This window comes from Leptinotarsa decemlineata, unplaced genomic scaffold (assembly GCF_025532065.1).
Source record: "Leptinotarsa decemlineata unplaced genomic scaffold, Ldec_3_MD MMD2_P_RNA_scaffold_2, whole genome shotgun sequence".
Taxonomy (NCBI): domain Eukaryota; kingdom Metazoa; phylum Arthropoda; class Insecta; order Coleoptera; family Chrysomelidae; genus Leptinotarsa; species Leptinotarsa decemlineata.
In genome coordinates, this window is record NW_027412529.1 from 8,354,666 (window position 1) to 8,377,230 (window position 22,565).

The following is a 22,565-nucleotide window of genomic DNA, read 5'->3' on the forward strand; positions in this document are numbered from 1 at the left end:
TTTTTCGTTCTGTAGAGTCGGACCTTGAACGGCGCCTTGGATTCCCACTACGACTTCTAGATCTGGATCTTGATCCCATCTTTAGAGTTTCGTTCAGTTTATCCACAAGTTGCTCTAATTTTTGCTCAGTTGATAATTTTACTGCATTAACATGCTCGACAGAATTCGTACTCTTGAGCATACCATCAGCCATATTCATAAGTTCATCTTCTGTGAGCTTCTCCAAAAAAGCTCTCATAACATGTTGGACGGTTGATGGTAATTTCTTCAACCAAAAAATGAGTACACATTTTTTGGACGCCTGCCCGGATGACAACTCCAACATCTCCCTAAAAAGCTGGCTTGGTTTTTTATCACCTAGCTCACATTCACCAAAGAGTCTGGCCATTTTTTCTTCATCAGAAACTTGATAATATTGAATTAACTGAGATTTCAGATTGTTATATGAATTTGAGCTCTGGTAGATTTTGAAAAGGTTTGAATTTTCTTTGATTATTGAAAAGGTATAGGAACACATATACAGGTGGAGCCAGAATGGTCACCACAACTGCTATATTTTTTTAGACAGTTGCATAAAACAAACCCCCCTCTTTCAACAAAATTGTTTATAATTCCTGAGCTATTTGTGTGCGGAACTTAGCTCAAACTGAAAATTAGTCTGGAAGAATTCACGAAATGTTCCTTGTTGACTAGACTATTATACGGTGCCCCAATTCCGGTAGTATAACACACACCGCAAGAAGCGATCGGTTCCAAGGAAGCCGACGCATAAGCAAAACTTGTTCATCATCGAATCGAGTGCGCGCTGCAGCGTCAAACTTCGCACGGATCGCAGTCGAGTCGCGATCGTCATTTGTTTGACAACATGGCGGCGTTTCGCTACACGCACGCCGTTGTGTGCAGGTTGCCGACGTCGCTCGGCACTCGGGGCGAAATCGATCTGGAAGAAGCGAAAAAACAGCATGAAAACTATGTCAGGCTGCTGCGGGAGATCGGTCTGGATGTCATTGAACTGCCTCCAGACGAAGCTTTACCGGAGTGCGTTTTCGTTGAGGATACGGCGGTGGTTTGCAATGGAACGGCATTGATAACCAGGCCAGGTGCGGCTCACCGCGTTCAAGAAGTACGTGGCTTTATTGTTGGTAAATTGTGAGGTTATTGAGCTCGTTAATGTTGGCAAGTGGGTCAGACATTTAAAGTAATTTGTTCGTGTTTATTGCAGCAATGAATGGGGTTTTTACGGTGGAAATGTACTGAAGAGATTTGATTTCTAACTACTTTTATTCAGTTTTTATTTCGTGTTCAATGTGAACATTCAGGGGTCAGAGTTTGAGAACTCAATTATTATTCCCTCTACGAAATAATATTTAAAAATGAAAACACACAATAGAACAGTCATTTTACTAAAATTTCTAAATGAGAAAAAGTTATCTTCTTTGAAATTCATTCTTGTTAGTAGATAGAGGTACATAACTAGTAACTCATTATTGGACCAACATTAGATTTCGGCTTTTTATTATTAATTTGTTTCCATTTCATTATTCATTATTATTATGTATTCTTGGATTGTAAGGTTATTGAGGTCGTTGGTGGTATTGTTGGCCACTTAGGAATTGAAATTAATTTGTTGTTTGAATTGGTAAATCAGTGCAAACCAACAAACAAAATAAACAAATAATAATAATATGATAACAATTTGAATTGAAAGGGATTTATTTAGAATAATTTGTGGGAAAGAATCTGTTTCGAGAGAGCTTTTCATTCCAGTTTGTGTTCGAAAGTTACTTCTTTGCATGGTCTGCACATCTTTGAATAGAGTTAATTTTTTAAAATTGATTGCTTACTTTCTTTTTTTGGAAGATTCCCATATTTTTTGTATGACGTTGGAGAAGTGCTAAGCTAAAACCTTCCTTTCCCATGATAACAATTATGGATAGAAAGGGTAGAAAATATTGTGCTCATTATAGGAAAAATAAACTAGATGGATTCATGCTTTTTTTTGTCTTGGCGCTCCTTCGCTCTTCCAGTTGGACGATTGGACTTTGGTTTTCGATGTCATGACCATATATATCCATGATTCGTCAGCAGGTATGACCTTTTTAAGCAATTCTGGATCGCCGTTGACGTCATTCAACAATTTCTGAGCGATGCTCATGCGACGTTTTTTTTGGGCAGAATTCAGCCATTTTGGCACGAACTTCGCTGCCATACACTTCATGCCCAAAATTTCTGAAAAAATTGCTTATCATGAGCCAACGTATATGCCGATATCCTCAGCAATTTCTCTGATATAGTGATTCGACGATTTTCAATTTTTCTTCTCTTTTTCAACATTTTCATGGTTTGTAAGTTGCAGAGGCGTCCAGAGCGAGCGTCGTCTTTCATATCTTCTCGACCTTCTGTACGACCTGTAATTTTTTTTGACAACTCAGAGTACAATCACCGTATGCCACTGTCAACATTTAAAGTGCTGTTGAGCACATAATTCCATTTTACACACAAAATAAAAAAATGAAAAATCACCGACTGAATGTACGTTTTTTCAAAAACTACACCTCACGATTCGATCTTCACAAACTTTATTTTGAAAAATATATCACAACATGTTTCGCTAGCACAGTAGCTTTTTCAAGTGATTTATATTTCAAGTTGTTCTTACATTAATATTTATATACTGCAGGTGACCACAATCGATGCTACCTCAAAAAAATTACCTAAACCTTTACCTAAGGTAACTGTTCAATCATGATTACCTGAAGCATATTACCTTACATCTACATCAATAATAATTCTTTCTCGGTTTTTAAGAAAACAAGTTCAATAATGGTGATCTATTCAAATCCAGTTGGTCATTCATTAGAATGTTTGAATTTTCAAGTTTATTAATTTCCATTGTTTCCAAATGATTCAGTTTCAAACCTTTATTTTCTATGTGCAAAATTTCGAACTCTTCATCAAAAATATGATTTTCTTCTAGAAGATGATATGTTGAATTTGTTTTCTTATTTGCATAGCTCGTATGATGTTCCTGGATTCGATTCCCGAATGTCCTGCCCGTTTAACCAATATACGGTGTGTCTCACTTCTCATGGAAACACCCGCGTATCTTCCGTAATATTCGAGGTAGAACGATGAAACTCTCAGGACTGATGGAAATGCTCAAAATGCACTTACCACCTGAATGGGGTTGGCCAAAGTGATATACACTGTCCGCCACTCGCGATGGAACACCCCATCATACATATTAGGGGGCAAAATAGGCTGAAAATTCCTTCAGATTCGTGATCAGAACTACCAACTTACTACGAATACACACTTTTTTCCTGGAGAAATTTCAGTCCTGAAAAATCCGAATTTGTCTCACTTCTCATGGAAACACCCCCGTATCTTCCGTAATAATTGAAGTAGATTTTTTTTGGTTTTGACATCAAAACATGAACATCAGTCCTGAGAGTTTCATCGTTCCACCTCGAATATTACGGAAGATAGGGGGTGTTTCCACTTCAGTTTATATACTCCTGATTTCTCGAATTTGGATGTTTTGTCTTTATTATTTTCAATACCTACCTTATCAATAGAAAAAACGTCTCGAATCGCTTTTGAGTAGACTTTCTTGGCAAGTATTTTGTTTAATAATTCGGCTTTGAACCCAGAAAAAAGTCTATAATCAAAATTATAGAGCTTTAACGTAATTTGGACAACCAACGGAAAAGTGGCTTCATTTTTGAGGAAACGAGATATTAAAATTGCATATAGAAGAAGTAATACGTTGGGAAAGTTAGTTTAAAATAATAAAGACAAGACATCCAAATTCGAGAAATCAGGAGTATATTAATTAAAGTGTGGAACGTGCTAAGGTATATATTGGTCAAACGGGCAGGACATTCAGGAATCGAATCCAGGAACATCATACGAGCTATGTAAATAAGAAAACAAATTCAACATATTCAAATCATATTCTAGAAGAAAATCATATCTTTGATGAAGAGTTCTAAATTTGGCACATAGAAAATAAAGGTTTGAAACTGAATCATTTGGAAGCAATGGAAATTAATAAACTTGAAAATTCTAATATTCTAATGAATGACCAAATGGATTTGAATAGATCACCATTATTGAACTTGTTTTCTGAAAAACCGAGAAAGAATTATTTATTATTGATGTAGATGTGAGGTAATATGCTTCAGGTAATCATGATTGAAAAGGTACCTTAGGTACAGGTTTAGGTAATTTTTTTGAGGTAGTATCGATTGTGGTTACCTGTAGTATATAAATATTAATGTAAGAACAACTTGAAGTATAAATCACTTGAAAAAGCTACTATGCTAGCGAAACATGTGAAATATTTTTCAAAATAAAGTTTGTGAATATCAAATCGTGAGGTGTAGTTTTTTGAATTACTATGGATCTTCATCAAGTAACGGCCGAATCAATCAGAAAAAAAAATGAATGTACGTAGTCCGTGAAATTTGAACATTCACCTTATTTTTTGAATAGTTCTTAATTTCTGATGTGATCTCACGCACATTTAATGGTTCTGGTATAGATTTCAGTGTATTTGTTGTTTTGTTGAAAGTTCTAACATCATATCTATTCCCAATTCGTTTCATCTTTTCACAGCGTTAGTTGTGAAAGGGGTCGGTGGTTGTTGAATTTGTGATGCTGTTTGTACGGTCATTTGATTTTCGATTGACTGTTTATTCTTCATTGCATTTATTGTTGACTCTACGAATGAATCTGGATAAGCGTTCTCTTCCAGAACAGGTTTTATCAATGATACTTCTCTGTTGAAATTTCCAGCTGAATTGCAAATCGTTTTATTATAGTATGAAGTTCTCCATCACAATTTTTATATTATTCAATTATGGTATTTGTGAAAAGTCCAATCACCAAGATTATAAGCAGTGTGAAACTTGTAACAATAACACACACATTATGAAAAATTGCACAAGTTTTTTATTACCAAAAAATTCAAGTACTTCTCAGAACTATTTCCCCAATGAAATTAATCTACATCAGAAAAGATACTGGTCAATAATTCTGTCAAGTTATGATCGTATACTGCACTAATAAGCCAAATTATGTACTTCACGATATGGTTGATCTATCAAGCTCTTTCATTGTTGGTCAATTATGAGGTTATTGTGTACAGATGATGTAAGCTGTGGGCAATTGGGGTTCGAATATATTGTTTGCAGCAATTTAAAGGTGCATTGTTGCATCACCGAAAACTGGAAATATACCGGGTGTACCAAATTCGAAGTCTTTGCTTGGGGATCTCGTAAACGATAAGCGATCGAGAGCAGATTAAATTGTGGCAAAGTAGAATTTGACTGCATCTTTTTTTGTTCGCAGAAATTTTGAACTTTTTCACGAAATGTTTCAATTAGCTAACAGAATATGCTCATAGAATTCTCATTCGGGGTGCCATAGGTCTTGGACCACCATCAGTTCAGAATTTGAAATACGGGTCTGAATTCAAATTGTAATTTTTTGATCGACAATGGTTGTGAAATATTAAGAAATTCAATTCGCTGCGATTATTACTCGCTATATATTAGCTTCACCTGTATGTATATGTATGTTTGTTTGTGTGTCAGTTTGTTTGTAAGTCTCAAGCGTGGGATCTGTATTTGACAGAATTATCGACATTATTGCTTGATCTATTCGCAGGCAGATGGCGATGTACGTAACCTCCTTGATATAATTCGAACTCACTTTACATGCATTTCTTCATTTGAAAGAAGTATTTTTTTTTTATTAACACGCGCGCCTGCTGCCTTATTTGTAAACCTCCTTTGCGTGCCTGCTGCCTTGGGCTTGGTAGCTGATTTTCAGGCTACCTCTTCGGAATCGAAAAATGTCAAGGGTCATTTTTCTAACCAATATACGGCTGATTGATCCTAAAGTTCAGAATTAATAAATTAAAAAGTTTAAATAGTTTAGAAACACTAAAAACACGCTTTTATAGCATACGAAACTAAAAAATGAAAAATAAATATAGTTTGAAAACTAAAAAACACGCCCTTAAAGAATATCGAACTCAAAAGTTGAAAAAAATGTTTAAATAAACTTTAAACAATAACGAACGAAAAATACTAGTCTTATTGTGAAAAAAACGTGTATATCAAGCGCCCGTCGTGGGCGCTTTGTGCTATATTTTTTGTATATTAAGTGCCCGTCGCTTTTTTCACAATAATACTAGTATTTTTCGTCCGTTATTGTTTTAAGCTTATTTAAAACAAAATATTTTTACCTTTTCAGTTCGATGTTTTTTAAAAGGGTGTTTTTTAGTTTCTTCAACTATATTTATTCTTCTATTACGATAATAAAATCACTCGAATGGAAGCGATATGTACTATCTTAATGTACCACAGTAGATTCTGGAATATTATTATCGTTTGAATAAATTGGGCGAGAAGTACCTGAAATTAATACAGTCTATGACCTTTTTCGCGTATAATTTTGCCAAACAGCATCTGTATTCACGAAAATTGGAATTATGGTTCTACTTACTCTCAGATTCAAAGTTAATCCTGTACCGGGATTTTCTTTTTTTTCTGGGGTGGATGCCATCTCTTCTCGAGGGTGAAAATTGTTTCTTCAAAAATGAATCCACGTTTGAATCTTCAATTGGTTTCTACCTGAACTGAGGTAAAATGGGGAATGTTCCTCAATTTGGGTTATTACAGCAAATGCAAGTTTGAACAAAGTAGATTGAGTTCAATTCATGAGTTTTTCAAATTCACTTCGAAAAGTATTCAAATTGATGTTTCATATGTTGGGTTTTAATTTTGAAAGGGATTTGTTTCTAATTCACATATTAGCAACAGCGCCTAGAATGCTAGATCTGAGTTCAGGTTAGTAGTAGAAGAAGAAGAATCATGTCAATAGTGTCAAATTAAGGCAAAATATAAATTATAGTTCAATACCACCTCCACAAGCCACATAAACAACAGCTGTTTTGTTATTTATTTATATTGAGAAAGATAGGTTAGGTGCACAAAATTTCATATGTCACAAAATGTCTCGGAACTCGGAACATAAGAAAACAGAACAGCACGCCTCTGAAATATGTCATCTTTGATTGTCTCACACAGATAACAGATTCATTGTCCTTTATTAGCTATAACCGATGTTGCCAAATGGTGAAATAGAAACGAATCCCTTTAAATGTTGAATGCATTATTTCATTCCTCTTTAAGTATTTAAGTATTTAAATAATTTTTTAAAGAAAAAGGTTGAAATGATAAGTTTAAAATGCGTTCTAGAGCTCTTTTATGAAAACTACTTGATTTTCGTCAGGAGGAACATTCCCCATTATAAGTCAATAAATAGGTAGAAGGTCATGTGATTCAAATTGTTATATTCTATGAAGCACTAATTAGGTAAAATTGAGTCAGTATGAACAAACCTGAGGACAATGGAATGTTCCTCAATTTGGGTTATTACAGCAAATGCAAGTTTGAACAAAATAAAGTTGAGTTTAATTCATGAATTTTTCAAATTGACTTCGAAAAGTATTCAAATTGATGTTTCAAATGTTGGGTTTTAATTTATGAAGGGATTTGTTTCTAATTCACATATTGGCAACAGCGCCTATATCAAGTTGAAATAATTTATACGTACCTAGATACTCTACTTTGAAAAAGGGAAAATTATCTTTATAAATCAACAATTAAGGCAAAATATAAATTATAGTTCAATACCACCTCCACAAGCCACTTAAACAACAGTTGTTTTGTTATTTATTTATCTAGAGTAAGATAGGTTAGGTGCACAAAATGTCACAGAATGTCTAGGAACTCGGAACATAAGTAAACAGAACAGCACGCCTCTGAAATATGTCATCTTTGTTTGTCTCATATAGGTAACATTCTCCTTTGAATAAATTGCGCGAGAAGTACCTGAAATTGATACAGTCCCTGACCTTTTCCGCGTATAATTTTGCCAAACAGCATTTGTATTCACAAAAATTGGAATTATAGTTCTACGTACTCTCATAGTCAAAGTTGACCCTGTACCGGGAATTTCTTTTTTCTCTGGGGTGGATGCCATCTCTTCTCGGGGGTGAAAAATGTTTCATCGAAAATGAATCCGCGAATTTGATAGACTGACCAATTCTAAGCAACTTTTGTTCTATGAAGTTTTATCATCATGTCAATAAAATGCGAGTAAATCCACGTTTTTAAACGGGTTTCAATTTGGAATTAAAGATAAAAATGATTTTGCATTTTTCCACCAGCCAGCTTTTGTAATAGATAATTTTTTGACACATCCATCGTAAATTAGCAGCATTTGATAGTATGCTTCATATACTATTCCATTGCCAGAAAGTAATTTTCTGAGAGAACAGAGTTTCATCAACTAAATTGCTATCAACAACGGTTACAAGGTAGATATGAGCGACTCCATTCTTTGAAAAAACTACGGACTAACCTTTAACCAGGTCTATTCCTCTTCAAGAAACGATAATTACACTCATAGGAGATTGACATACTATGGAGAACCCACCAATAACACCACACATAACTCACCAAAACAAAAATGAAAGACTTAGACGTGGCTTATAGAACAAAAACCCACCAAAACAAAAATGAAAGACATATTATCTGAAAGAACAATTCGTTCAGGCGAGTCTCAAATTACCTACACCGTACGTTAATGGACTGACACCTATCTGAAAACAACTACTCCCCTGACTAATACCATGAAGGGTGTTTGATTATATCCGATAGATGTCAGTGCAGAATTATTCACTGAAGTTATTCCTGCCGCAATATATTTTCAATTATGGGAACACTCTTGCAGACCGGTTCGGTCTATTTGGCCACTCGTCAGTGCAAGGTAGTGTCAATCATCAACATATAGACGATGATTTCCGATAACTGAAAATCGAATTCCTTCAGAGTATCATTCCTCGAACTGAAGCGAACAAAAAACAACTGGTTTGTCATCGCTCCATCTACCTGTGATCGAGGTAATGAACCGCATATCCGAAATTTGCCCAATTCTTCGTATCAGGAAAAAAACTTCACAAATTGAGTGGGCATACTTGGAGACTGACTGTAAATCAAATTATCTAAAAGAACAATTCGTTACGGCCAGTCTCGAAATACCTACACTGTAGGTTAATGGATTGACACCTAACAGAAAACAAATAATTCCCTGGCTAATACCACGAAGGGCGTTGGATTATATCCGACAGGTGTCAGTGCAGGATTCTTCACTGAAGTTATTTCTGCTTATGCTGTTGGCGATATTACCGCCGCAATAGATTTTCAATTATTGGAACACACTTGCAGGCCGCCGGTTTCGGGCTGTTTGGCCACTCATCTGATGATAGACACTACCTTGCACGAACTGTTCCTTCAGATGACTTGATTTTCATTTCTACTTTATTATTATTATTTCTTCTTCCTAGTTATTCGTGCTTATGCTGTTGGCGATCTTTTGGAATAATCGGAAATTTATATATTTAAAAAATCTGAATATTTACTGAATGACCGAACAGAATTGAATTTTTTCCCCCTGTTTAATCTGTTTTCCAATATGGAAATTGCTAGTTTATTACATGCCCATTTAATGAGTTGATAAAATTAGTTTTATAATGTTTGAATCTTCAATTAGTTTCTACCCAAACTGAGGTTGAATTATAAGTCATTAAGTAGGTAGAAGTTCGTATGATTCGAATTGTTATATTATGCAGGCTGATTCACGGTGGATGGCACATTAGACGTTTCTGGTGAACCAGACAACGGATCACTTTGAAAATTTAATGGAGGGCATATTCGGACATTCTCTAGCCAACTAAAATATTTTCGACAATGCGGTGTTGCCGCTTCTATTAGAAAGCAGTAGCAACTTTGATTTTTCAAATGGAACACTCTGTATATAATATTATTTTTGGAATCTCCAACAATTGCCCGACAAATTCTCTTGATATTTCCCTATACCTATCTGTTACCGTTTCGAAATAAAAAATTAATTTCAATTTTTTTCTTCGAAAATCATGACTTCTAAAAATGCCGATATCTTTTAGTTAAGAAGTACTATGATATCGAAATTTGGTTTGGAGTTAGGTGATACTTGGACACTTCCCATACGTCAGCCTAATCTCCGTTACTTCAATACAGGGTGGTAAAAAAATACAGTTTTTTCGTTTGCTTGAAAAAGTTGCTGAAATTTGATTATTTTAAATGGAACACCCTGTATATTATTGAAAATTCGGAAAGCTGCTGAAATTTGCTTGCTTTCTTTCTATGTATATCATACCTATACCTAACTAGTCAAGTTTCGGACTTATGAACATTTATTTGTGAAAATGTCCCTTCAGAATGGTATTTCCATTCGGTATTTGGTAAGCAGGCCATGATTACTATTTGACAGTAGCGTTGTGACATTCTCCTAATAATATCGACATTTTCGTCACTTCAGAAGTTGCAAATACCTTCAAAACGATGGAACAAAACTATTCAAACGAAGTCCTTATGAGTCATCGATAAGAAGTGCTGAAGAAGATTTGGGTATAAAATATTCATCGGTTCAAAGAATCTTGCGAAGACATAAAATGCATGATTATAAATTCACCAAAATTCAAGCAATGAAGCCTCAAGATCCTCAACAGAGAGTAGAATTTTGTGAAATGTTGTTGACACGCATTCAAGAAGATCCACTTTTTTTAAATAAAATTATTTGGACTGATGAATCGAAATTTTCGAGAGAAGGGATTTTCAATAGAAAAAAACGTCATTATTGGTCCAGTGAAAATCCTCACGTCACAAAAGAAGCCGGATTTCAAGAAAAATTTAGTTTTAATGTCTTCTGCATGTTGATGGACAACAAATTGAGGTACGTGATATACGAGGAGTCATTAACATCCAAATGCATTGAAATTGTTCTGAATTCGTATAAATTTCTTGAGGTTCATTGGCGGTAGATTTGGATACATTTCATTGAACTTTCTACATGTTCTGCTGATAATTTTGTCACACTGCCCAAAAATAATAAACAAATTCATAAGAACTTCGTTTGAATAGTTTTGTTCCATCGTTTTGAAGGTATTTGCAACTTCTGAAGTGACGAAAATGTCGATATTATTAGGAGAATGTCACAACGTTACTGTCAAATAGTAATCATGGCCTGCTTACCAAATACCGAATGGAAATACCATTCTGAAGGGACATTTTCACAAATAAATGTTCATAAGTCCGAAACTTGACTAGTTAGGTATAGGTATGATATACATAGAAAGAAAGCAAGCAAATTTCAGCAGCTTTCCGAATTTTCAATAATATACAGGGTGTTCCATTTAAAATAATCAAATTTCAGCAACTTTTTCAAGCAAACGAAAAAACTGTATTTTTTTACCACCCTGTATTGAAGTAACGGAGATTAGGCTGACGTGTGGGAAGTGTCCAAGTATCACCTAACTCCAAACCAAATTTCGATATCATAGTACTTCTTAACTAAAAGATATCGGCATTTTTAGAAGTCATGATTTTCGAAGAAAAAAATTGAAATTAATTTTTTATTTCGAAAACGGTAACAGATAGGTATAGGGAAATATCAAGAAAAGTTGTCGGCAATTGTTGGAGATTCCAAAAATAATATTATATACAGAGTGTTCCATTTGAAAAATCAAAGTTGCTACTGCTTTCTAATAGAAGCGACAACACCGCATTGTCGAAAATATTTCAGTTGGCTGGAGAATGTCCGAATATGCCCTCCATTAAATTTTCAAAGTGATCCGTTGTCTGGTTCACCAGAAACGTCTAATGTGCCATCCACCGTGAATCAGCCTGTATAAAGCACCAATTAGGTAGAATTAAGTCAGCCTGAGAAAAATTGTATAGCGAAACACGTGTTTCGGTTTTGTAAACTCTAATACCACCTGAAGAATGAATGTGTTTGGCAACAGATTAACTACTTGAAATCAGTGGCGTAACCTGCAGCTCTTTTCTAAAGATTTTTCATTTTGAACACGTATTCTCAAAATGAATAATTAATTTAAGTATAACTCATACATCTACAATATCTCTCAAATGTTCAAGTTCCATCATTATTAGGAGGGTGGTAAGATTTTTTAAATTTTTCAACATAGTATCCTTTTAACTCTGTACACTTCTCCCGGCGATGCCCCCCTCTCGGTAACCCGTCCAAATAGCACTGCAAAATAATTGTCCACGAAGGTGAATGCCTCTTCATTTGACGATTTTTAACATTCTAAACCAGAACTTGGTGAATATTGCAAACTAAAGAATATATATGGAATGACATCATAGTTTTTGATCCAATCGTGTGATAAAACATGATTAGATTGACACGCACTACGGGAACTTCCTGTATAAATAGAATTCATTTTGTCATTCCAATCTATTTATACTTTTAATTTCATGGGTGGAATACTTATTATCTTTTTACTGGTTACATTGAGAGTAATTGAAATAATTGGGTCAAGGTACTAATGTTTTCGGTTAATTATAATTAGTTAGGCCTAGTTCATACCTTAATTCCACCAAGTAATGAATTATATTTTTCTGGGGGTGGAGAATATCTTATTTGAACGTTATTGTTGTAGTCTATCTCTTGTAGATGTCAACGCGCGTCGAAAACAGTATTGCAGCTCTGATGTTTCAGAGCAGAGAAGTTTCAGTTCTATAAATTAAAAGGGGTGTAATTTTAGGACAGGTAAATTTTGGGAAAAAAAAGTTTTGACTTTCTACTTCTCTACCTTTATAAAAAAGTAAGTGCGAGTCTTCTAAAGGAAGGAAGAAAGTCATTCATTCCAAAATGAAATATTTACGAAGAGGTGTCGATCATTCAAAGAAGTAACTTTCAGACACGAACTGGAAGAAAAAGCTCTCCCAAAAAAACTACTTTCAAACAACATTGAATTGTGTAAAAACATTTTTTCCTATTCAGTTTGTACTCCAAATATTCTTTAAGGAATTGAATCAGATATCATTTACAGGTTTACTACACAATATAGTAAATGAAACAAGTAAAGTTCCACTTACATGGAGAAAAGACACGCCAATTATATTGAAGTAGTTGTTTGGAGAGGCCTTTTTCATTCTAGTTTGTGAGCGAAAGTTACTTTTTTGCATAAACTATACTAAAATTCCATAAAAGTAGGCACTAAAGTCTCAGAAATATTAGTTGTTTAATACGAAAACATTGTTGTAAAGTTGTGATTCTATATATTGTATCATCTAATGAAATATATAGAATGATAAAATATATAAAATCACAACCTGACAACAATGTTTTCGTTTTGATGCAATGATACTTCTGAAAATTTAGTGCCTACTATTATGGAATTTTAGTATACAGATTTTTGTTTATATTGAAATTAATTGCTTTTTCCTTCCTTTGAAAGTTTTCCACATATTTCTGTATAAAGATGGAAGAGTAGAAAGCGAAACTCATTCTTTCCCAAAAATCATTGTCTCCCAGAAATATACTCCTATCAATTCGAATGTGTTTAAAAAAATCTGTTTAAAATCTGTTTTTCCGTTAACCAGCTGTCGCACCCCTACGAACGACAACCCTCAAAAGTCGAAACTTGTGCGAGCTGAGGATTAACGAGGTCTTACCTTTTAACGTGTGATTCTCAACACGGAATGGAGTTTTTCTAGTGGTACCTAACTTTTTTCTTCTTTTCTTCGAAAGTTCCTCTTTCAGTTGTGAATCTTCAAGGAAGTTCCTATTAACGCACTCCTCGCTCATAGTCTTCGTCTTCACCATTTCCGATCATTACTTACCGGTGTGAAGTTAGCAGCCAAAGTCAGCAGCATTTTTTCCGGAAATACCCGAATGGTCAGTAGCGTACCGAAATCGTGATCATGTTTTTTGGGTTTCTGATGTGCCTTTACGTGAAAGCATATAGCTATACTGTATATTCTGTATCAAGGCAAATCTCTTCGGCCCCGTCCAAGAGGAATAAACACACCCCCGAAATGAAAAAATTCTTGAAATATGATGGAAACGAAAAGCCACTTTGAAATCGATACGAATGATTTGTATCATTATATTCTTTACTCGGTATAAAGGTAAATCTCTTCGGCCCCGTCCAAGAGGGTTAAACACACTCCCGAAATGAAAAACATTCTTGAAGTGTGAAGGAAACGAAAAGCCACTTTGAATTCAATACGAATGATTTGTATCATTGAATTTTTAACTGGATATAAATGATAATCTCAGTTTCAAAAAATTCTTGAAGTATGAAGGAGACGAGAAGCCACTTTGAAATTGATACGGTATCAAAGAAAATTTCTTCGGTCTCGTTCAAGAGAAATATGATCGTAATATTTGTCTTTATTGCTAAAAATTGTGAGGAGAAATTGAGAATTCCGAGTTTTCATTCATTCCGAGTAAAGAATATAATGATACAAATCATTCGTATCGATTCCAAAGTGGCTTTTCGTTTCCTTCATACTTCAAGAATTTTTTTCGTTTCGGGAGTGTGATTAACCCTCTTGGACGGGGCCGAAGAGATTTTCATTCATACCGAGTAAAGAATATAATGATAGAAATCATTCGTATTGATTCCAAAGAGGCTTTTCGTTTCCTTCATACTTCAAGAATTTTTTCATTTCGGGGGTGTGTTTAACTCTCTTGGACGGGGCCGAAGAGATTTTCATTTATATCCAGTGAAGAATTCAATGATACAAATCATTCGTAGTAATTTCAAAGTGGCTTTTCGTTTCCTTCATACTTCAAGAATTTTTTTCGTTTCGGGGGTGTGTTTAACCCTCTTGGACGGGGCCGAAGAGATTTTCATTCATACCGAGTAAAGAATATAATGATACAAATCATTCGTATCGATTCCAAAGTGGCTTTTCGTTTCCTTCATACTTCAAGAATTTTTTTCGTTTCGGGGGTGTGTTTAACCCTCTTGGACGGGGCCGAAGAGATTTTCATTCATACCGAGTAAAGAATATAATGATACAAATCATTCGTATCGATTCCAAAGTGGCTTTTCGTTTCCTTCACACTTCAAGAATTTTTTTTCATTTCAGGGGTGTGTTTAACCCTTTTGGACGGGGCGAAGAGATTTTCATTCATACCGAGTGAAAAATATAATGATACAAATCATTCGTATTGATTTCAAAGTGGCTTTTCGTTTCCTTCATACTTCAAGAATTTTTTTCATTTCGGGGGTGTGTTTAACCCTCTTGGACGGGGCCGAAGAGATTTTCATTCATACCGAGTAAAGAATATAATGATACAAATCATTCGTATCGATTCCAAAGTGGCTTTTCGTTTCCTTCACACTTCAAGAATTTGTTTTCATTTCAGGGGTGTGTTTAACCCTCTTGGACGGGGCGAAGAGATTTTCATTCATACCGAGTGAAAAATATTATGATACAAATCATTCGTATTGATTCCAAAGTGGCTTTTCGTTTCCTTCATACTTCAAGAATTTTTTTCATTTCGGGGGTGTGTTTAGCCCTCTTGGACGGCGCCGAAGAGATTTGCCTTGATACAGAATATACAGTATAGCTATATGCTTTCACGTAAAGGCACATCAGAAACCCAAAAAACATTATCACGATTTCGGTACGCTACTGACCATTCGGGTATTTCCGGAAAAAGAGCTGCTGACTTTGGCTGCTAACTTCACACCAGTTCATTACTTTCTAGTCGGATTAGAATATGTTAGTGCACCCTTGCAACCAAATCTTTTCAGTTTTGATCCCTTGAATCCCCTATAACCATACATTCTAACGAATTTTAGTGGCTTCCTATATTTGAAAAGACTCGACCATAAAAGTAGTCAGGTAAAACTTCTAACAGACAGTGAACAATTTCGAGGGTAGTTTTTCATGCACTGAATTATTAAATTCGGTGCATTCATTCAAATTTGTTTCTGTACATGGGGATCTCATAAACGATAAGAGATTGAGTTTAGGTTAAACTATGGCAAAGTTACGTATTTTAGAGACCTATTCAATGATGTAAAGAAATCGAATAAAGCTCTTTTGGTTCTGGAGATATATAGGAAAAACAAAAAAATCCCAAATTATTTTTTTGCCTATATCTTCTTTATTCGCAGACATTTTGAAAATCTGTGGGCTCTCAGAATATATCCATGAATCTTTTATACAGGGTGTCATCTGACTTGGGCCACCCCCATCTTTGAATTTTTAAATACGAACCTGTATTTTTTGTTGTAGTTTTTGGATCGTAGACGTTCACTTCATACTGAGAAATTTAATTTAGTTTTATATTTCGGGATGTTTCGGGGTAATATTTGATTATAATTGGGTGAATTATTTCCATTTGAATTACGGCTCTGAAAATTGGTTGGCTGAGTTGAATGAAAACACAACTTCCAGGTCTTCCTATGTACCGTAGAGTTTTCAGAAAGTTTTTTTATTTTTAGGTACCTATTCATATTTTTTTAATATTTCCATTGCTCTGAACGTGTTCTCTGAACTTTAAATAAGAAAACCTTTTATGCTTATCTGAAACATTTCTACAGCAAAAATATATTATATGTGTTTTGATGAGCAGACAAAGAAATAATAGCAATAATAACATCCGAAACGAACACTATAATTGTAATAAAAACAAATTATATACAGAAAAAAATTAATGAGGCAATAAATGTTCGAATTGGAGTCCTTCCATTTCGAGACAAATAATGGGCCAATAATATGGCCTGCAAGATCACCAGACCTTACTATTTTGGACTATTTTCTATGAGTGATATTGAAAAATATTTATGCTGAAAGAGAGATAGAAAATGTGGAAGACTCGAGATTGAGGATTTTGAATGATTTCATGCAGCAAATAAGTGTATTTAGGGCAATAAATAATATGAAAAACCGAGTTCAAAAATGTCTCGAAATGGATGGACTCCAAGTCGAACATTTATTGCGCCATTAATTTTTTTGTGTACTTATATAAATTACTTCATTTCTATTTTCATTAAAATTATAGTGTTCGTTTCGGATGTTATTATTGCTATCATTTCTTTTTCTGGTTATTAAAACAGATATGATATATTTTTGGTGTAGATATGTTTCAGATAATCATAAAAGGTTTTCTTACTCGAGGTTCATTCTAGAAAACGCTCGAAGCAATGGGAAAAATATGAATAGGTACCTAAAAATGAAAAAAAACTCTCGAAAAACTGTGGACAGATTTTCAATATGTCTGCTAATGAAGAAGATATAGGCAAAACATAATTATAAATAAATAAATTAATTAATTGAAAATAAATAAATATATACACTGTGTCCAAGATAAGAATGAACAGAATGGAGATATCGAAACCCTAAGAGATATGGGATCGACTGAATTAGAGAAAAGTAGCTCATTTATGTGCCTAATAATATGCCATTTAGAAAGTTTTAATATTCAGAGTAGTTTCGGAGATATCCGAGAAAAACCGAAATTTGAGAATTTCGTTTTAATTTTCTCCTAGCTTTATTTCTAAAGAAAATGTAAAACAAATAGCACTTTGCCATGGCCACTTTTAGAAAACATCATCAACTTTTTATTTTTATATAGGCCGAAACTGAAGTATACCCTATATACGACTCCATTTTCCATTGTGAATACAGCAACGTATGAGTTCATACTCCAAAAAGGGGGCAAACCGCGAGCACGTGTTTCTGGCTATTGGCCTCATCAGCACGGTGCAAGTGTAAAGATGGGCAACACTTGTTTGCCGAAAATAGGAAACTACACATACGCACGGAGCCAACAGCCGCACATTTGTGGTTCCAGTCAGAAGACTCAGAATCCCCAGGCTACATCTAACATGATCACATAGACAGCTATAGCTACCTACGTGACATCCGGGTCCAGGATATAAACAAAGATAGAGATGCTATTGTCACGCATTCACCAGCTTACTCTCCAAGTCGAACACGCGTAAAGAAGTTTCACTTCAATAAACACTGCAAAAATGATAGTCAATAAAAGAAAGTACTACCAATGCCGTATGCATGGTGGTCAATTCTAATGTAAAAAATGCATACAGTTCACAATATCTGACGGTTTTCAAACTTATTTTTCTAATGAAAACCTGTAATTCGAATAATGACTAGCAAAATTTCCGAAATGGAATGATAATGCCATCATTGTGGGAAAAAGTTGTTCTTTCTAGGCAAATTTTCAAGGTTCTGACCTTACAAAGAGCTTTAATTTGAAAAATCAACATTCTAAATATGTCTAATGCGGGCACAATTATATTAAATCTGGTGGGGACTTCTTTGGAGGGGACAAAATAAAAATTTGCAGGTATTACAATTTTTAGTTCATGTTTGTAATATATCGTCAATGGAACTATCTTTCACATTTCAAGGATTGTTACTGTTCACAGTCAGGTTGAATAAATGACAGATCAAAACAACACAGTATGTTGAAAAAGCACGAATGAAACACTTTTGGGCTCTGCAACGAAAGCTGCAGAGAGAGACTGAAATTGATTCCACATTTGGGCGATCGATACTCGTATACTTAATAAAGATTACCCACAACCATATCCATTTCTCTAATCCAGCTTCCATTTATTTATCGTACGTTTCAGTGAAAACTGTTTTGAACGCTCGAATTCATTAACTAACTAAATATGCATGCTTCTGCAAAAAGTAATTAAAGTAAGGCTTTTGGAGGGGACATTGTATAAACAAGATAATGTTTTCCTGCCTCTCAATCATTTTTTATGCCGACTTCGTTTCTTGGAAAGAGATGTCAGTGGAGTTAATGTTGAAAACTGCCGCACTGATTGAGACTTATTCTCTGAATCGGAATGAATGCTCTCATGTTGTGCTAAATAAAAATTGTCAGTCTTTTCATAAGAACGCCCTGGAATAGGCTGCCCTTCATGTGACCTTAATCAGCGATGCTATTGAAAATTTCCTAGAGAAAACTGTAACTGGATAAATATAAACGTTCTGAACACTAAAATGTAATAGAATATAGATTATCAGATTATAGATTTTTATGGAATAGATATACTATCATTAGTCTGGGTCACAAGCTCCTTTTTTTTGGAACTTCTGTCCAAGGGCACCGAAAATTATGATCCAGGGCTCAGTCGATTCGGAATGACCTCTAGCAACTTTTTGAAAAATATTTATAATTTTATTTAGTCCAAGTCTCCAAAGAACATTGCAGCCTCTTGGCCGTATTGCGTTTATTCTCCCATCTTCTCATGACACCCATTCCATCAGTCTCGTTCCCTGCGCTAGTTTGTACAGGTTCCGTGTTGGATGTTCGTCATATGTCCATATTTTGCCTGCTTCCTGTGATTCAGTGCCTCACATTCGCATAAGATGTGTAGAGCTGTTTCTGTCCCCTGGTTGCATAATCTGCAGCTGAGGTCTCCGTTGTACAGCCCCATTTTATTAAGGTGTCCTCTAAACGGACAATGACCGGTTAGTAACCCTGTAATTATTCTGAGCCGATCCCTACTATATTGAAGTAGTTCTTCGGTTCTTTTCTCGGACGGTTCTCTAATGAAGGTTCTACTGTGTTTGTTGCCAGGTACTTTTGTCCAGTACTCTGTGTGCTTCTTATTGGTCCATGTCCTAATCTGGTTTCGTACTAATGATTTTGGTACCCCCAGAGCTGGTTCAGGACCTATATATGAAGTTGATGATCCGCGTCTAGCGCATTCATCAGCTTTATCATTACCTGTGATTCCTGAATACCCTGGCACCCAGTACAAAGTTAATTCGTTCCTGTTTGCAAGTTCATTCAGTTCTTCATGGCATTCCCAGACCAGTTTTGATGTCACCTTCAGGTTTGTCAAAGCCCCTAGTGCGCTCTTGCTTTGAGGTCTCAATTTAATAAGCCTTGCACACTGCAAGATAGCATACACTTTCGCCTGAAAGACAGATGTGTATGGTCCTAGCGGATAGCTGTAGTTTAGATATCTAGCCGCTCGGAATATTCCAGCTCCTGTTTCATGTTTGGTCGTCGATCCATCTGTATACCAGGTGATTTTTCCAAACATGTTTTCGGGATGACTAATGGTCTTCCACTCTTCACGGCTTAAGATTTTGGCCGTGAAGTTTGTGTTAAAGATGTACTTCGGTGTCATGTGGTCCGTGCACATATTAAATATGTGCTCCTCCACTTGTTCCGAAATTTCTGTTCGGTCTGATCTTTTGTAGTTCGGCGAGTTTTCCAGTCTGAATTGGCCCATCTTGGCCTCCCCCATTATCACAAAAAAATGTAAAGGAGGTAGATTCAGGAGTGTCTCCAATGCAGCTGTTGGGGTAGTTCTCATTGCTCCCGTCATTCCCAAACATGCGAATCTTTGCACCTTGCCTAGTTTGTTGATGGCGGTCGCCTGCTTCATCTTCGGCCACCAGACCAGAGATGCGTATGTTATCATGGGTTTAATCACCATCGTGTATAGCCAATATACCATGTCTGGTTTAAACCCCCAATGTTTTTCCATAGGTGCGTCTGGCGAGCATCAGTGCTACCTCCGCTTTCCTCTTTATCCTGTCCAAGTGTTGGTTTCAGGTCAGTTTGGAATCTAGGATTACTCCCAGATATTTAACCTCCCCCGACACTTGTATTTCTTCACCTCGAAGTTTTAGAGGTCCGAGACTTTTGGTGAATGCTACTATGGTCGATTTGGATGGGCTTATGTTAAGCCCTTCTTCGGTCCAAGTTGTTATAATGTTCAGGGCCTGCTGTATGCATCCTTTCACTACATTATTGTATTTACCCTGAACTAGGATGACTAAGTCGCCTGCATAGCCCAGTGCTTTATACCTACCCATTATGGTCCAAGAGACATAGTAGCTCATCCATTACAAGGTTCCATAACAGAGGGGATAGAACCCCCCCTGAGGACAGCCCCTTGCTACCCGTGCCACGACTGTTTCCCCCATAATGGTTGTATATACCAATCTTCCCCTAAGAATGCAGTCGTATTATCAAATGCGCCCTGAATGTCCGAGAAAGCAGCTAAAAGTACTTCCTTGTTTTTGTAAGTATATTCTACTTTTTCTGTTACCCGACATACAGCCGTTTCTGTTGACATACCTGACCTGTATGCATATTGGTCTCGATGTAATGGTCTGATAGCCAGTGCTACTGCCAGTGGCAGGAGACTAATTGGTCTCAAAGCCTTCGGCGAGTCCTGTCCGATTTTCCCAGGTTTCGGAATGAAGGTGGCCCTGATTAGTCTCCAAATTTTGGATATGTGTCCCAGTGCTAAGCTTGCCCTGAGAATTATACACAATTTTTTTCAAAGAGTACTTCCGGTCCTTTTTGAAGCATTTCTGGGTATATGCCATCCGGTCCCGGCGGCGACTTATAGAGTTGAAATGAGTGTACAGCCCATTTGATTTTCTCCATATCTATCATCTTCTTTGTTATTTGCCAGTCCTCCCTGGATGCCCTTTTCGGGGTCTCCAGTTCTGAATTCGAATGAGATCTACTTTAGTTAATTAACTAATTTTAAATTTACATAAAAACCCTCATAATTTTTAAACTAAAAACCTCAAATTTCATTCACTTCTTGGAACTTTTCTTGAAAGCTTTCAAAAAAGATTTCCGTTGAAAAAATTGAATAATTTTGATTTTCTACTTTGTTTTTAATAATCAAAGACGTTGAAAAATTAAAAATTCAATTGAATCAATGATTTTTTTTAATTCAAATTCATTCGTATTATTATTATTCAAAGTTACATTAAAATGATGTTTCATAATCTTTAGCTCTATTTGTTTAAAAAATTGTTATAAACAAATGTATTGGGGGGGATTTTTATTAGTGATGAATATTATGATTTTTCAAAAACAAAATCGTTTTTTAAAAAATTTTTTGTTAATCAACATTTTTTTTTGCTACTGAATATGAATATTAAGGAACGTTTTTGTTTAATTTCATAATTTCTATTTCTTTTTGATATTCTGAAAAAAAAAACTTTTTTTAAATTTATATTTTCTTTATTTATTTAATAAACAACTTGTTTGAAAGAAATCAATTTTTACGATATATTTTTTCAAAAACCAAAATTTTTCTCAAGTTTTCACAAATTTTTCATTATTGTTCTACACAAAAAATGACGAACAGTTGTTTTTATTTTTTTGGTAGTATTTAAAAAATTGTTAATGACCAAATGCGTTTCATAATATTCCTTACTGATAAAAATCTATTCAAAAAAATTTCAAATATCTTATAAACAATACATTTGTTTATAACAATTTTTTAAACAAATAGATCTAGGAATTATGAAAAACCATTTTTATGTAACTTTAAATAAAAAGAATACGAATAAATTAAAATATAAAAAAAATTGTTCATTGCCTTAATTGAATTTTTCACTTTTTGATCATTAATAACAAGGTAGAAAATACAAATTTTTCAATTTTTTCAACGGAGGCTTCCAAAAAAGCTCCAAGAAGTGAACAAAATTCAGTGGCGTCGGGAACTTGAAAATATATTTCAGTTCATTTTACGATTTGGCGAAATTCCATGTTCACAAGTTTCTCAAATTCACACTTTTTACCTTGCAATTATAGTTGTAAGTTTCCAACCAACAAAAAATTGTAGTCATAAGTTGCGAATACAGGGTGTTTCC

The 22,565-nt window shown here is 35.0% G+C and overlaps 1 protein-coding gene across 1 annotated transcript in view; it reads left to right on the top strand.

Annotated features, from left to right (window-relative positions):
- Positions 1-801: 801 nt before the first annotated feature.
- Positions 802-22,565, top strand: part of LOC111514717 (N(G),N(G)-dimethylarginine dimethylaminohydrolase 1) — a 34,561-nt gene continuing 12,797 nt past the window's right edge. The window contains exon 1 of the mRNA XM_074182860.1: positions 802-1,123. Coding sequence (XP_074038961.1) covers positions 866-1,123 — 258 coding nt within the window. The 5' untranslated portion in view covers positions 802-865. The remainder of the gene's footprint in view (positions 1,124-22,565) is intronic.